This window comes from Cyanistes caeruleus, chromosome 2, assembly GCF_971803275.1.
Source record: "Cyanistes caeruleus chromosome 2, bCyaCae1.hap1.1, whole genome shotgun sequence".
In the NCBI taxonomy this organism is placed as follows: domain Eukaryota; kingdom Metazoa; phylum Chordata; class Aves; order Passeriformes; family Paridae; genus Cyanistes; species Cyanistes caeruleus.
Window position 1 is genome coordinate 29,793,046 of NC_141702.1, and position 15,232 is coordinate 29,808,277.

Below are 15,232 nucleotides of genomic sequence, written 5' to 3' on the forward strand. Positions count from 1 at the left end.
ATCTTTGGTACCTCCAATCTTTACTTATAGTTCAGAAGACAAGTATGTTTAAGAACATTCAATAAACAGATTCAAAGATATGTTCTTAAAGAAGTCCTACTTATTACTAACATTTGGAAGGGAGAAAATCTTTCCATTAGGCCATTAAATTCACAGGCCATAGGCACTGTGAATGCCATCTGATAGAATAAGGGTTAAAAGAAAGCTCTGAAGCTCAGTAGCTCCTGGCTACAAGAGTAGCTGGTAGCCAAAGGTGTGCTGTCTTGTTACCTTGTCTTATGTGGAACTTTAACATACAGGAAGATATCCTGGGAAACAAAATAATGTAAATTGATCTTTTTAATGTTTTGGGGCATACCAATAACATTTCATTTCACTTGGCAATTTTCAACAAAAGCTAGGCTATGTCTTTCAAATAGCAGTCCTAGGACTCAGACTTCAAATTTTTTTTTTTTTTTTTTTTTTTCATTTAAATTTGCCAGTTGCCACTTTCTATTAAATTAAGAAACAAAACAAAACACAAAAAAACCCCAAACCACAACCAAAACCTAAACATTACCTGTGGTTTCTAATCCCTGGTGCCCTTCACACCAAGGGAAAATACTGTAAATAGCCACAAAACCACCTCATTAATTCCTTTGAAGTGTCTCCTTACACTCTCCTTTGCCACACTAGCAGAAGTCCTTGGCTGAGACTTATCACCTCTCATGCTGGCAGATACAGTTTCTTGATATGCTCCCTCTCCTGGTACACTCTGGCTGCATGCTTAAATGTCCCACTCTTCAGGGAAGGAATTAATTTCTGAATGGTTCATGGGAGATGAGACATTAGCCTTGATTCAGTGGCAATACTCAATGCTGTAAGTCAGTCTTAAGCTTCAGGTAAAGTAGGCTTCTGAGGTCTGAAGAGACAGAGTCTTTGTGAGACAAGATGACTTAAGGGTCTAAACAAAATAATAGGATCTCTGAGCCTGATAGGATGCATGCCAGGGGTATTTAGCTTCAAAGAGTGCCAAAAAAGAGAAGAGTCAGAAAGAAACATGTTCCTGACCTCTGAGGAAAACATACTTGGATGTCTAGACAGACATCTTAACTGCATGTTAGTTCAACAATATAGTATTCATCCTGTCTTCAGCTTGTAGTTCAGGTGTTGCAGGGCAGAGAGTGCCATTAATGCTGAATTCTACGGGTGCTACTATTACTAACAAATCAGACCTATCTAGGCCCACCAGCTGCAAGCCAGTGCATCAGCCAGAGTCTGAGTGCCCAGAAAGCACTTGCTACCATGTCTGGCAGCATGCTTCTTCTCAGGGTAGCATGAAGGGGCTCTATCCCTGCAATTCCAGCACCATGTCTCTGAGGAAACCCTCTGTGCTGCCAGATATCCACTAAGCTACTGATCTGCAAATTGCCACCTGCAGCTTCTAGGGTAAGAACTCTCACAGAACTTCAGGTGTTCTTCCAGGACTTGGCCATAGTCACGCTGCAGGAAGTCAGTAGACTTAGCAGGGTGGTCTGAGGACACGAGGCTGTGCAAGAAACATGTGAGCTAAATCACAGCTATGCCTGAAGTCATTCAGCTGGTGTGCTGCCTCTGGGGATACTCTCTTCAGTAGCTGTACCTCTGTAGAAGCTGTTGCCCCTACAGAAACAGCTAAGCAGAGGACTCCTCTTGCTAGGGTGCACTACTATAAAATTAAAAAAAAATGTTTCCAAGAAACTCTTATAGTTAAGCAGAGTTGTAGCAGATGCAATGCCTGCCCTTCCCTGAAAGACAAATACATTTTATTAACGTGAATTATAACCTGAACCAGTATACTGTATATAAGACTGTAAGTTACAATGCACCACGTCCATACATTACATCTCTTCTACAGGTTTGCTTCAGTACAGCTACATAAATTAATGTGTGGTAGTGGGTAGTTATTAATACTGAGACAGATTTAGTATAATCTTTGATTTCCTCGGGCCTCTTGATTATCACCAATACTCTTCTGGTTTGTGATGCTTCTGAGTCTGAGGAAAATTCTCTGAGGACAGCTGATCCTGTCATCTGTCACAACACAAATGAATTTACCTTTCTTTTGACAGCTATCTCTGGCCCTCAGAAAGAAGTAATTTTATTTTGAAGTCTCATAGCTTTGACTTCTAGTTTCCTGATTTTTTCTTAGTGGTACAGCCATTAGATTGAAAACAATGTTGGTTTTTAAATCAAAGTGGAAAAATATAAATTCCCTAACACAGAGTAAGAAGGCCAAGCAACAATCCTTTCCAAGGAACTGAAATCTGTTTTTGCTGTATGCTTGCTGATCAAGGCTTTTCTTTAATACAAGTCTCTCATCAACCTACCTATGTGCTGTAGTACCACCAGTTAAAAGACAAAGATCTATAAGTGTCTTTTAACCCCACTGCATTGTAGAGTATAAGGAGCTATTTAGTCTGACATCCATTTTGTTAGCTTCTACCAGCGGCAGCTGGCAGTTTTCTCTGGGGTTTTCTTCAGAGCATCTGGCTTGGGTCAGGTCACTATAAAAAATTTATCAATCATCCTTTACAGAACTGGCTTGAGCTTTTTTAAATAAGGAAATTTCATCTGTCTCCAGTCTTACAAAGGTTTTTTTTTTTTTCCATCCTGTCAACACAGAAGATAAATTAAGCATTGTGTTTAATGAGATATTGAACATCTCTTTGTTCTGAGTATATACTGGAGCAGGCTGTGCTTAGAAAACACATCACTTGGGCTTATTTTATTCTGTGGTTGGAGCAAAAGTTGTTATGCTGTGATAAAATATGTATTTCTTTGTTTTGGAAAGCAATAAAATGGACTAGACTCTAGGCTATATGTCAGCTGATATTGTAGTGGAGCAAGACAGGCTGGGCAACTGCGTAACCCAGATGAAATGTGGGGCTAATTATGAGGATGATTATTTAAGGAAAAAATAAGCCAAATAGGAAGAACATAAGAACTGCCATTCAAAACAAGTGTCTGTCTCTAAAAGTGATCATAAGTTCACATTTAGGGAAGAATAACAACCACATAAGTATATATATATATGGATTTTACCCTTAATAGTCTTCCAACTTCTTACAGTTTTAATCTTGGATTTCCCAAGTCTTTTATAGTTTGTCTATTTAGCAATACTTTATGAATCATTCTTCCAAGTACTTCTTGTCCTGAACTTACATAAACTTCTTCCATTACTATGTGTTTTGCAAGGATTTACACAGGTCTGGGATCCAAGGTGTGAGGAACTACCATGGAAAACTTCATTTGATGACTCCTAATGTTCCTGGAAGGGACAGTGGGTAGTTGATATCTTTCCATTTCAGTTGTGCTACTTACAATTTTGTAGATCTCTGCACATCCCCACAAATCATTCTTTTTTTTTTTTTTTTCCAGAATTCCAGCCCACCTAATCATTCATTGTATAGACTATTTGATAGTAAAAATTATAGACAAAAATGTCCTTCTCTGGATCTTTTTAATGCTTTAAGGTGTCCTTTCTTAAACAAGAGGACCAAAACTGCAAATAGTATTCAAAGAAGTATGCATTAGTCCAGTGTTTTCTCTCTTGTTCTTTACTCCTTTCCTAATAGTTTGTAGCATTTGATTTATTTTTTGATTGCTGCTGAGCACTGAGATAGTGCTTTCTTGGAACTATTTATCCTAACCTTGAAGACTCTCTCACTTCTGAGTGGTAATGGTCAGGTCAAAGTCCACTATTTGATATATGAAGCCAAGATTGTTTTTCACTACAGCATTTCACAAGATGTTTTATTGCTCTGTCATGAAGCCACTTTACTCCTCTGTCATGAAGCCTCTTAAGATATTTCAGCAGTTGTATGCTCAGCCTTAGTTCCAATTACATTGGTAACTGTATCATCTGGAAACTTTGGAATCTCACTGCTCATCCCCTTTTCCAGGTAATTTGGGCTTTGCTAAAGTATGTGGGTCCCAGCACAGAGCTCTGTCAAACTCTCTTCTTTTACTGAGAATTTTGACTATTAGTTCCTATTGCATTTTGCCTACAGCTGTGTTGTTCAGTTTGAAGAGAAGGCTAAAGGGAAATCGTCTTGTTTTGTTTGGCTTTTTAAAATGAGATTATAGAGAACACAGAGGTGAACTCATAGGTTCACATGTAAAGGAGGTGACAGGCACTATTTGCTTCAAGGGAAATTCTAATTAGACAAAAGAAAGACTTTTTTCACAGGGCACCAAGACACCCAAAGAGCTTGTGGGATTTCTGTCCCTCAGAATATCCAATGTTTGACTGCTCATGACCCCAAGACACCTTCTTTAAGCTATTAGCAGGCATTACTTTGAGCAGGATTTTGGACAATATGATCCCCAGAAGTCCATTCAACCTAAATTATTACAGGTTCCTATGCCTTTAAGACAGAATTTTCCATCTTCTCCCATGATTGTTCAGTGTCCTTTCTTGAAGGATATTGTCAAGATCTTTTGGAAATCCCAGTAAACTGTATCAACAGGATCACCCAGAACCATACTTATTAGTCACGTCAGAGAACTCCAGGAGGATTACAAGGCAGAGCCATGTTTTCTCTTTTCAAGATCATAATCATCATCAGGTATGGATGGAATGAATACACAGTGCCATTAATAATTAATATATTTCTTATTTAAGTTTTTAAGAGTATACCACCCAGCCCAAGTATTTGCAACTTTTCATTGTCTTTCTTTGAATCATAATCCCTTCCAAAGATGCTTCAGTTTTCAGACAAATGGTTCACTGAGTTCTCCTCTAAAAATGAGGCCCGTGTTGTAATCTCCTGTCTTTTCTATAACAAATCTGGATGCTAGTAATCTGTTTATCTTTTCTCCATGGTCATACCCTTCTGACTGCTTCTTTTCTACTCCAATTAAGGAAGTGCTACAAAATGTTTGCCAGACATTTTTCTCCTGATATCCTAAGAAAATAATGTAGTATTAATTTTAGCTGTTTTAGGAAAGTAGTTTGATTATTTTTTGATCTGCCTGATTATATTTTCACATTTCATCTACCAAAATTTATGCTCCCTTCTTTTTTATTTTTTTTAAATACAACTTCAGATTTTTAAATTATACTTTCTGAATTCCAAGAATGGGGCTTAGCTATTTCATCTTCCTTCTGCCAGTTTCCAAGCCTCTTCTAATATACAGTAAGCAATGCTATCGTGCTTCCACTTTGGTGCTCTCCAGCCTCTAAACCACCTGTAACTTAATTCTTTATTACCTAATGGATGTGACAATTGTGGTGAAGATTTTATCTTTTACTTTTTTTGTGTCAAGGATGCTGGATCTGAGTTACAATTATCTTTAGAATTGTGTTTCCAGAGGAAAGTTTGGAACACATCTTTGTCACTGTCTTGTCAGGGGCTTCATTCCCTCTTATGGGGTTGCTAGCCAGCTAATCCAGGAGAGAATAATTGACAATTTCATCTACAGTTTATGACCCTGAATGAGGTTTCTCTCTTCTACAGAGTAACTGAATTGTCTTTTTATCCTTACAAAAAGACTTTGTCCTTTGTCATTATCCTTATGATACTTTAGAATCATAGAATTATTAAGATTGTAAAAGACCTCTAAGTTTGTCCAGGCCCAACTGTTAACCCAGCACTGCTGTGGACATGACTAAACAATATCTCCAAGTGTTACATCCACACACCTTTTGAATACTTCCAACCACTTTCCTGGACAGCTTGTTCCAGAGCCTGACCACCCTTTCGATGAAGAAATTATTCCCTATGTCCAGTCTAAATCTCCTATTGCATAACTTGAAGCCCTTTCATCTCATCCTGTCCCCTGCTACCTGGGAGGAGAGCCTGACTCCCACCTGGCTGCAAACTCCTTTCAGAGAGTTGTAGAGAGTGTTAAGATCTCCCTTGAGCCTCCTTTTCTCTGAATTAAACAATCCCAGCTCCCTCAGCTGCTCCTTATAGGACTTGTGCTCCAGACCCTTCCCCAGCTCCACTGCTCTTCTCTGAACTCACTCCAGCACCTCAGTGTCCTTCTTGCAGTGAGGGGCCCAGAACTGGACACAGGACTCAACATCAGGCCTCACCAGTGCAGAGTGCAGAGGGACAATCACTGCCTGGTCCTGCTGGCCACACTGTTGCTGACACAGGCCAGGATGCCATTGGCTTTCTTGGCCATCTGGGCACACGTTGACTCGTGTTCCAATGGCTTCTTACAACTTAATTCAGCCTGTCTCTGCTCTTGGTTTATAGTGCATTCTACAGATTCCCCCATTCTATAGCCTTTCTCTTTGGGTCTGGCACTTCAGTTCAGCTTCTGTGCTACCTTTTAAGGTGATCAGTTTGTTAATTCAATTTGATTCTAAGCTCTAACTAAACACAGAATTCTACTGTAACAATTACACGGTACACTTTTTTCATCCCATTGTATTTTGTACACTAGGATCACAGCATGCCACTGGCTATCTTTGTTTCTTCAGGAAAAAATAAGGAACTAAACCAGTTGTAAATTGGTAACTGTTCAGTCATATCATTAGTAATTTTGGTACAATTCCTTTGCTTTCAGACTGCAGCAGAGCTTATGCTGTTGTGCTTTGACCCTGGAGCCTGCTACTCTCACTCTATTATTACTAGTTCCATCTACTGTTCCTCTACTACTCTCTGAGACATGAATGCTTTCACCTTCATTGCAAAATCATTAATTCTACTCCATTTTCCTCATCCTGATATTCTTCTGTTCTGGTACTTTGATTTCATTTTTAGCCCACAGGGTAACAATATTGACTGTAACTGCAGACATTCTGCTACTTGTAAAAATCTCTGCTCTAATTATGCCTTTGCCAAAAAAAGTGTTTCAACATATATAATTCTGATTCTATATTAAACATAAAGCTACACATACATAGATATTCCTTTCCATGTTGAATCCCAAGTATTGATGAGACATCACAGACCTCTCTTTTAGTTCAGTATCTTGAGTTTCATCTTTGCTTTCAGGATTTCAGCTTTTAAAAGTGACTTGAAAAGTAATTGGTGAGTATAATTATTTGGCAACAAAATGACTATTGTAGACCAATGGGAAGTAATTTTTGGAACATAATCTCAAGGCACCAGTGAATTACTAACTTCAAATTTCTTCCTATGTTTTTAATTTATGAAGCATGGAACTTCATAAAAACTGTTATATTGTTTTGTTTGAAAGTTGAAACAGGATTTTTCAGGGCAAGACTTTTGGTGGGGACACACTGATTTAGGAGCGATGGTTTGGAATTTCCTCCCTCTTCACAATTTGGTACTTCCTCATTCATTAAAAATTATGTGTGTAGCTAAAGACTCAGGACAAATAGAGAGGATTATTTCTAAGTAGCTAAAAGATATTTAACACATAAATAAGAAGCAGATTTTTGGTAACAAAAATAAGATTTTTGAACAAGAAAAGGAAACAGCTGGTTTACAGATTAATGCCGAAACAAATACTTTAAATCATCTGTTTAAGATCACATGTTTTACCCTGTACAGTGGTGGACTCCAAGTCTTTGTTGTGATTCATATTACAGCAACTGAGGAAGGATTAAGGGAAGTAACTACACAGATTATTCAGCCTGATTGTAAAAGCACCCTAGGATGTGGAATGCAAATGAATAGTAAAGTGAATCTAACCTTCTTAAATTTTCTTCTTATTTCTAGTGACTCACTTGATGACTTGGATAATATTGCTTAGTTAATCCCTGACTCAGTTTCTCAGCTATAAAGATGTTACACCTAGATGAGAAAGGGGTTATCTCTGATGTGATTGTTTTCTGTTTTCTAGGTTACTGAATTGGAGCAGAAAAAAATTAAAAAACAAACATTCCCCAAAATGTTGCTTTGGTATATCACAACTTCAATTTTCATGCTTTCTCTGTAATACAGCTCTACCTCTTAAATTGAAGTGTTTGACTTAAATACAATATATATGTCACATCTTTTACATCAGTGGTTGTTCTTTCAAGAATTTAGTATAGTATAAAGTTCAAACAAAACGAATCAAAATTGAGATCTACACCACAGAAACAAAATGTTTTCTCTCCAGTAGAACAATTCAGTTGATCCCAACACATTCCTGACAAATGCTTTCACTTTGATGAAACTACATTTCATTTGAAGTCATTAACTCAGTATGCATATCGGTTTTATGACATCTGGTTGTTCTTACTTCCCATCTGACATCTTCTTTCACAGGTAATAATTTTTTTCTGTCTGTCTTTCCTTTTCCTTTCCAAAAATGCTTTACTCCTCTTACAAATATCCTCTATATTCCAGATATCTCAAACATTCTTTTTTTCTCCTCACGTTGTTTGACAGATTAAAATAATGAAGTTAAGTTCAAAGCAACTGTTTCCAGGCTCTGCTTAGCATGAATTTTGCTGTATTTTTTTAATGTAAAAGGGCTTGTATGCTTTAAAGTTTGTTCATCTCTTCTGATTATATCCATTGGATAATTAAAGATACTTTCTCCTAAAAACTTTGTCCCCCTTCTTTTTAAGGCAAACTGTTCCATCAAGACGTTTGTGCCCATTTTAGTACTAACACTAACTTCTAAAGTATCTTGCAATTTATGAATAGAATGGATGAGATTATGATAAGGCTGCAATTGTACAACTGAACTTGCCCTAGCACATCCTCCACTGTATGAGAATGACACCATTCTCTGCTCACTGCAATCCTCTTACCTGCTGCTTCTTTACAGTCAGTCTTGGGAATCAGATGTTTACTGCCAATTAAGCTTGATAAAACTGTAAGAGTTTCTTGTATTCTCTCAATAATAGTATTCTCTTGTATTCTCTTCAATAATAGTATTTCTGACTTTCTGGCAGCTTTTGGAGAGCTTGTGGCTACATATACAGCAAGAGATCTCTGTACTTTAGCACTTTGTTTATTTGGTGATTTAGGTCATTTAGATCTTACCCTTACTGCACTATCTAACACAGTCATAGCATAAAACATTTAAGATTTTATTGAAGATTCTGTTTTGGAGCAAAACCAATGTTAATTCAATTAACATTCAACTGGAAGTAAATAGATGTTATTATTATTATTATTATTATTATTATTATTATTATTATTATTATCATCATCATCATTATTATCATCATCATCATCATCATCATTATCGTTATCATTATTATCATTATTATCATTATTATCATCATTATTATTATCATTATTATTATCATTATTATTATCATTATTATTATCATTATGATATTAGACATGTTCAACAAAAACACTGAAGCAACAATAAAATACTTATTCCAAAAAGATATAGGCCACAACTACAAAAAATGTTGTGTTATTTGCTTGAACTGAAAATTTTTCAACTTTCCCATCTTCCAGACTGCTGACTAAAAGTACTGGGCTTCTGTTTGCTGTCTCTGAGCTCTAACACTTCTCAGCCTTTCTGAAATATATAAAATGGTATTACAAATGTAGGGTCTTTCTATGCAATGGTCATATGCTGAGTTCCCCTGAACTAAATGGGGTTGAATCTGTCTACATTATCAACTTTACACAATAGGTTCAGAAGAAAAACAAAAAGCAGGCGATAATTTTTTAGGATGGAGGGTGGTGTCTGTTACATCACTTTTCCACTTTCTTCTAGTTAAAGGGGGAAAAGTGGAAACTGATCTTAGTATCTTGGAAAATGATGTTGAACTTAAAACCTTGTATGTACTTCTGAGTTAAAAAAAAAAAATCATTATTTAACAAGCACATTTGGAAAGTAGTCTGACTGAAATAAAAATCAGCTCCTAAAGGATTTAAATCAGAAGTTTGCAAGTGCACTAAAAGGGTTTGATTTGGAGCTGCACATACAGAAACATCGTGTTGGGGAGGAGGAAGGTGACAGTTCCTGTTTATACATTTTTGGCAAGCTGCACCTGAAGGATGGGATGATTTTCTGGAAACTGTCATGCCAGAAATACACAGCTAAACAGGGGAGAACTGAGAAGAGCAAAGGGAATAATTAGAGACCTATGGAGGTGGGAGAGGGTCTCTAGTTTATTTTCTTAAGGAAACAAAGCTATGCAATTGCACTGCTTTTCTGTCAGTATGCCAGCAACATTTGAATCTCTTGACCAATTTGAAAAAACCCTGACAAAAAAGGAGAAGTTTGAAAACTGAGCTCCTGTAGGTTTTACAAAAATCCACAGCCAGACAGAGACTCAGATTTGTGTGCCCAGTAAAGAACAGGTGGAAGGGTGAACTCAGCTGCCTTATTTGATACAAGAGAATCCAAAGCTGTCATCGAAGAGCAGGCTCCATAAGGTTTGCTGTCAATGGAACTGCTTGTTTGTCATTTAGGTAGGGAAATTTTTTGCTTGTTTGTTTGTTGGGTTTTTCTGTTTGTTTTTGTTGTTGTTGTTTGTTTTTTAAATAAAATATATTTAAAAGAAACTAAAGATTTCTACCTGAGATGATTTTTAAAATGTTCATTGCTGCAGAATATTGGCACTCATTGTAAAATTATCTATAATACCAGATCTTGTCCAGAACAGGCCCTGAAATTACTACATGAAATGAAATCCATTTGGGCCAGCCAGTGTTTTCTCTCTGCTGTGGAAAGGACTGTTTCTTCCCATGCTAGAGCTAGCTCTGACCCTTTTCTCTTTCTTAAAATACTGTGGTGCACCAAACTTAAAGAAATGAAAAGTCATGAGTCAGATGCCAAAAAAACCTGCTCTTGAAAATTATGATATGTTGATAAAATATATTTTACTTTGGATTTGGTCAGTCTTTGAAATTTTAAAAATCCTTCAACTTCTTGAGAGAGAGAGAAGCCACAGTGTTTCACTTTAATTAACATATTGTGAGAAATTACTTTGAGCCCCTAGTGCTACAGAATATTTCATCTTTCATGACTGTCCCTTAAATGGCATACCCACTGAGACTGAAAACTCCTCCACAGCTTTCATATCCCCAGTCTTTCATCAGTCTGAGAAAGAGCAGCACTCTTCTAGGCAAGGAACCTACAGGAAAACCCTCTGAATGGTTTGTTTCTTTTTCAGTTTGTCTTATGCAAGAATACAATCATGATTGCTTACAGCTAGTGAAAAGAGAGTATTGGTGGAACTGAGAAATTTAGAATGTGGCATTTAGTCAATACAAAAGGAAGATATGGGGGAGAAAGGTTCCTAAGATTCAGGGGAGGTCTAGAATAATAAAGAAATATGCATTTGTTATGCATAGGGCATATGTTATGATGCCCCATGCATGAAAACAAGTGAACATTTGTTGTAATGAACTGAGAAAAAAAGGTCATGGATTCCATTATAATGATTGGCTTTTCAAGTCTAGGAAAGTAATTTACCTGATATGTTACAATAGCTATATTGGTATTCCATTTCTAGATTTCACAGCAGTCTGCTCTAGACAGGACTTCAGAGAAACTGATTCAATAAAATGCCTGTCAGTGACAAGACTTCAGATGTTACTAAACAAGGGTAACTCTTACTAACCAAGCAATGAAATTCTCTTGAAGTCTCTCATGTATCATTCCAACTTTGGGACATAATACATTGAACTAGACTGGGCTTCCCACACACTGTTGATTGGACAATTGTGTCAGCTGTTTCATCATTTCAATCAGAAAGCGACCACTAAAGGTTGGAAATACTGTCAGTAAGAGCTCAGTCTCTTCATGCAGACCTGTCAAAAAATGAGATGACTTTTATGGTTTCTTCTTTATCTCTCTCTAGTAAATTCTATTGCTTTTGTACAAAAATAATACAAAAACATCTGCTGTGTCTAGGACTTTTTAGACATAAAGAAAAACATTGCCAAAAGCCTGAGAGAGGTGAACCTTCCCATCTGCTCAACGCTGTTAAAGCCACATCTGGAGTGATAATTCTAGTTCATGACTCCCCGGCACAAGAAAGACATGGACATAGAGCAGCTGGCCAAGTGAAGGGCAAGGAAGATCATTTCAGAACTGGAGCATGTCATATGAGGAAAGGCTGAGAGATGCAACTAGTTAGCCTAAAGAGCAGAAGGCTCAGAGGCATCTTACAGATATGAGTAAATATCTGATGGAAGGGTGTAAGCAAGACTGAGTCAGGCTCTTTTCAGCGGTGCCCAGTGACAGAGCAAGTGGCAGTGGGCAGAAACTTAAATTCAGGGGTCTTTCTGAACACAAGAAAACACTTTTTTACTGTGCAGGTGACTAAGCACTGGCACAGGCAGCCCAGAGAGGCAGTGGAGTTCCCATCCTTGGAGAGACTCGAGGCCATCTGGATGCAGTCCTTAGCAACCTGCTCTAGCTGACCCTGCTTGACCAGGTTGGCTGGACCAGATGTCCTCCAGTGGTGCCTTCCAATCTGAATGTTTTTGTGATTATGTGCTTTTCAGCAAAACAGTTTTAGTCACAATATTGGAAGTCTACACTCCAACTTCCCTAACTTTTGAAACCTTTATTCTGCAAGAGTTTTCAGCTTTCCCTTTTAAGAAACTATATGTAAGAACCTATCCTCATTGCGTTAATTTTGTATTTTCCACAGAGCAGTAAGAATTCATGTGCTTGACCCAGTATAAAGCAATTAACACAAATACAGAACAGATATAAATAACTGTGTCAGTAATTAATAAGCAGAAAGGTGAGTAGGATAACTTAAACTCATGTAATATTTACTTCATAAAATTATCTGTGAGACGCTTGCATCTTATGGTCTTAGACCTTTTATATTTTGTTTAGTTTGTGCTTAAAGCTGTGATTCTTGAACACTAAGGCCATTTCTCTAGTCAATGAAGTTACTTGAGCTAGATCTTTTACTTGGCATATGCAAGTTCACACCCAAATTATCTAAAAGATTGAGAATGGACTACCTATGTATACCTCTAACAACATAATCATTACGTCTAGTATTACCATTCCAGTCATGTTTTAATTATTTCTGACACTAAACATATGGTGGTACCTCACCTTCTTCTCATCATGTTTTTTTTCAGTCTTGCTTCCTTTAGTTTTGACGTGGCTGCCTGTTGTTAATGAATGGATAAATTCTTCAGCATCAGGCTGTTACATGAAGGCTATCTTCCCTGCCGGTCACAGATGGCGGGAAGTGATTTTATTGATTTGTTAGTACTTAGCTAGAAGGATTACATCTAGCAGTAATGATGTGGCCAGGCCCTGGGACAAATCACCATACGAGTTAGTGGAGGGTCTGTGTCTTAAAGTGAGTGTGACATTATTATATTTACCAGCCTTTCATAGTGCTTTGCTTATTAACACCACTGTAATCTCTTCTGAGCCATCTGTCGGTCATTCAAGTTTCTGTTTCCTTCATGTACTGGAAAAGTTAGGAGACTTCAGATTCTGAACTGAACTCAGATATCATCCTACGAAAGTTCTGATGGTAACCATAGTGCTTATTATGTTTTTTTCTTCATAATTTGTGTTATCAAATTGTGTCCTGCAGAAAATCTCTTGGGGGACACAGGCAGATGGCCACAGTAATTCCTCTCGAATTCAAAGGGTCATGAAGGTTCATGGCTTTCAGAATTTGTGTGAGAGGTATTAGTGTGGCTGGGAGAAATCTGGTCCCTGTCCCTATTCCAAACTTGGCAAGTTTGGCAGAAAGAAGCATTGAATATTGCCAGCACACAATTTTCCCCTTTGGTTCATGCTCATCAGATGATCTCTCTAGAAACCAGAGCTGTTTCCATGCTGTGGCCTCAGCAGAAGCACAACTGAGAGGTCTTAAGTATCAGCATGTGTTAGTTGTAGCTCACATTTTACCCGAAAGTGCAATTTTCTCTGTATTTTAACTTTGCATTCCTAAACAGTCTGAATGATTTCATTCACTGACAGGCACATGTGTGAGCAGAGGACACCTCAGAGCGAGATGCATGAGCTTTTGGCTAGTGGATTACACGCAGATGATCTCCTGTAGAGAAGAGCTGTTGCATTCATTACCAGCTCCCCAAAATGAAGTTACTCAGAGCTAGTAGACCAGAAATTGTCAGGGAAGCGATCTCTGTCTGGACATGACGTTTTGTTCCACTGTGCACTAACCCCTCAGTTCAGCAGTCGGCACTGTGACATGTTTCGTGGCCAGTTTTAGTGGGTCACAGTAGTTAAAAAATGGGTCTGATAGGTAAGAGCGCTTGTCACCCGCGTGGGAGGCGTGTGTGGGCCGTGGCATGGGGGGCAACAACGGGCTTTAAGAAGCTTATCAAGAAAGTCGTGAAGCGTGGGACTCTAAAGAAGGGACGTTCTAGCCGCGACAGCGCTGGCTTAAGGCAAGGGGGCTGCAGCAGGGATCAGCGCGGATCACGTCCGAGGGAGCGGCGTCAGCACCGGGAGCCCAAGGCTTCCCGGCGCCCCAGGCAGCCCCGCAGCAAACCCGCACCCTCCCACGGGTGGCCCTGCCTCGGGTGAGCCGGGAGCCCCGGCGGGAGCCCGGGCGAGCACCTGCGGTGGGGAAAGCCGGAGGAGGACGTGAGGAGGGCGGCGGTGCCGGTGCCAGCGCCGCGGCCGTGTGGCCGCCGGACGAGCCCGGGAGGCTGCGGGGCAGGGGCAGCGGAGCCGCGCCTCGGACTCCGCCTCACCGGCACCGAGCTCCCCTCCCTCCCTCGCTCCCTCCCTCTCCAGCGCCAGGCTCGCAGCGGCGGAGCATCGCGGCGGCAGCACCCGCCCTTCCCGGCCGGCCGGCGGCGCGCACCGCCCCCCCGCTCCCTCACGCAGCCCGCCGGCGGCGATCCGGAGCCCTCCGCGCCACCGCACCCCCGCCCCGCACGCCCACCGCCGGGAGGATGGGCTGCGGGCGGCGGCGCGGCAGCCCCTGAGCTCCCCGAAGCCGCGGAAACAAAGGGACCGAGCAGCGGCAGCACCGGGCCGGGGTGGATGCAAGCAACCATGAAAGGCTGGGTCTCCGCCTCCTCCGCTGCTGCCAGAGAGCTGCCGGCTGCCGCTGCTCGGAGGACTACCCTGTGAAGGGGGCGGAGGAGAGGCTGGCTGGGTTCGCCGTGCAAAGGTAGAAGGTGTAAGGGAGAGGCGGAAAGAAAATGTCTTCTTCGGTGGGGCCCCGCGGCCCTCGCCCGCCCACGGTGCCCCCCCCGATGCAGGAGCTGCCCGACCTGAGCCACCTGACAGAGGAGGAGAGGAACATCATCATGGCAGTGATGGACCGGCAGAAAGAGGAGGAAGAAAAAGAAGAGGCCATGCTCAAGTAAGCAGACGCTAGTCATTCATTCATTCAGGCACTCATTCATGCACCGATCGC

General features: G+C 40.1%; 1 protein-coding gene across 1 annotated transcript in view; it reads left to right on the plus strand.

The window, feature by feature from the left end:
• Positions 1–14,926: 14,926 nt before the first annotated feature.
• The window catches only part of LOC147654701 (regulating synaptic membrane exocytosis protein 1-like), a 143,823-nt gene continuing 143,517 nt past the window's right edge, over positions 14,927–15,232 (plus strand). The window contains exon 1 of the mRNA XM_086875165.1: positions 14,927–15,178. Coding sequence (XP_086731291.1) covers positions 15,015–15,178 — 164 coding nt within the window. The 5' untranslated portion in view covers positions 14,927–15,014. The remainder of the gene's footprint in view (positions 15,179–15,232) is intronic.